The following is a 1,706-nucleotide window of genomic DNA, read 5'->3' as shown; positions in this document are numbered from 1 at the left end:
CGTAAAACAACAGAGATGTTAAAAGTTTTGTGCTCTGGTGTTGCTGTTCAGTCTTTGTGAGTCCTGTACATGATCATCAGACAGGTATCACTGTAGAAGTCTGAACCTGTTCCTGCAGGTTGTTTGATTGAACTCATCAAAAATAAAATCTGCATCTCTTGTTCATGAAACAGGAATAAAAACAACAAAAACATTTGAATTTGCTGGAAGAAGTAATATTTTTATTGGCTAAAATATAAATAAGTATAAAAAATAAGCATCTTGATCAACATAGACAACAATACTTGAATATATAGATATATTAATAACTAGATAAATAAATAAATAGACTGCTTGTAAGCAAATAAATTAACACGTTCTCCATCTTTAGTTGGCGGTGAGAAGAGATGAAACCAGCTGGTCTGCTCTCTTCAGATGGGCTTTAATTTCCTTCCTGATCAGCTCCCAGGCTTCAGCGCCGTGGCCCTACAGACAAGAATATCATCATTAAAACATGATCGATACGATAGATAGATAGATAGATAGATCGATAGATAGATAGATAGATAGATAGACTTACCATTTGCTCCAGAACGAGGCTTGAGAGTCTCTTGAAGTACATGTGCAGCTTCTTGTTCTTCTTCTTGTGTCCGTGGCTCCCAATCTAAATGAATAAAACGTTAAAATGATTCAAAAGTAGCTTTGACCAAACCAAAACAAAGAACCCTGATGCAGGTCTTCAAGGGAAGCGGTAAGGCTACGTCAAGCCACACTGGGACTCACACAGGAGCGAAGGCCGTCGGCCTGCCGGGTTACAACGCTGAGAAAGTTCTCCACTGTGTTCTCCTCCCATGATGCAGAGCTGTGATCCTCCTCAAACAGGGCAGCCGTCTCCTCCAGAACCTGAACTGTGAAGCCAAGTTTGTCCTCAGCCTGGAAGACGAAGAAGAAGAAGAAGAAGACGAAGAAGAAGACGAAGAAGAAGAAGAAGTCACATTCATGCCACTTTTTCACAGCTGTTTCTAAAACTGGAAAAATAAGAACAGATATAACAGCTTTGACTTGACTTACTGGTGCTTTGGCCGCCTGGCTGTACAGATCATTAGGGAAGGCAGCAGCATCATTCACCTCCTCAGTGGTGTTAGTGGAGTTATTAGCCTGCATCACACACACACACACACACACACACACACACACATCATGAGTTGAAGTAAACGGACAGTAAAGTCAATAATTAAATGACTTTAAAGAATCTCCAAGAGAAGCGCACTCACCATCGTGTCCAGGAGATCCAAAAAGGTTTCACTGTGCTGTCTGAATTTATGATCCATCCATCTGCAGCTGAGCGAGGAGCCTGCACTGTACAGACTGAGGAGCAGGCAGACAAACAAGATCCTGTTGAGCATTTTCTTCATGAAGGTAGAAAGTTGCCTTTGTATGGAGCAAATAGTGATTTGTCTTGTGAAGCGGTTGTTGTGTTGGAGCGGACCTGCAGCGCCTCTTTTATAGCGGGACGCACCTGTTTCATTTTCCACCTGCGGGAAACACTTTCAGGTGGTTTAAAACTCTCCATCAAACACGAAGGCCACATGTCACATGTTTCGGATTTGAATTAACATCCTAATGAAAAAACAAATCTCCCACAATTAAAGCATAAACAAATATTACAGCAAAGCTAAAACGTCATATATCAAAAAACATATTAAAGAATACGTTAAAAACACGAC

The 1,706-nt window shown here is 40.9% G+C and overlaps 1 protein-coding gene across 1 annotated transcript; it reads right to left on the bottom strand.

The window, feature by feature from the left end:
* Positions 1 to 366: 366 nt before the first annotated feature.
* Positions 367 to 1,385, bottom strand: LOC139303252 (interferon a3-like). Its single transcript, XM_070926999.1, has 5 exons — positions 1,254 to 1,385; positions 1,051 to 1,137; positions 763 to 912; positions 560 to 643; positions 367 to 465 (listed from the first exon to the last, which is right to left on the bottom strand). Exons 1-5 carry the CDS (start codon positions 1,383 to 1,385, stop codon positions 367 to 369), a joined length of 552 nt encoding a protein of 183 aa, XP_070783100.1.
* Positions 1,386 to 1,706: the final 321 nt, after the last annotated feature.

Source organism: Enoplosus armatus, chromosome 20, assembly GCF_043641665.1.
Source record: "Enoplosus armatus isolate fEnoArm2 chromosome 20, fEnoArm2.hap1, whole genome shotgun sequence".
In the NCBI taxonomy this organism is placed as follows: Eukaryota; Metazoa; Chordata; class Actinopteri; order Centrarchiformes; family Enoplosidae; genus Enoplosus; species Enoplosus armatus.
This window is presented reverse-complemented; position numbering and strand designations above follow the sequence as displayed.

Bases quoted from the DNA above. Each gene is read 5' to 3' on its own strand.
- LOC139303252 (XM_070926999.1), bottom strand. From the start codon at position 1,385: ATGCTCAACAGGATCTTGTTTGTCTGCCTGCTCCTCAGTCTGTACAGT. The intron at 913-1,050 runs GTAAGTCAAGTC...TTCGTCTTCCAG, and splicing joins GCCAGGCGGCCAAAGCACCA to GCTGAGGACAAACTTGGCTT. The intron at 644-762 runs GTGAGTCCCAGT...TTATTCATTTAG, and splicing joins CCGACGGCCTTCGCTCCTGT to ATTGGGAGCCACGGACACAA.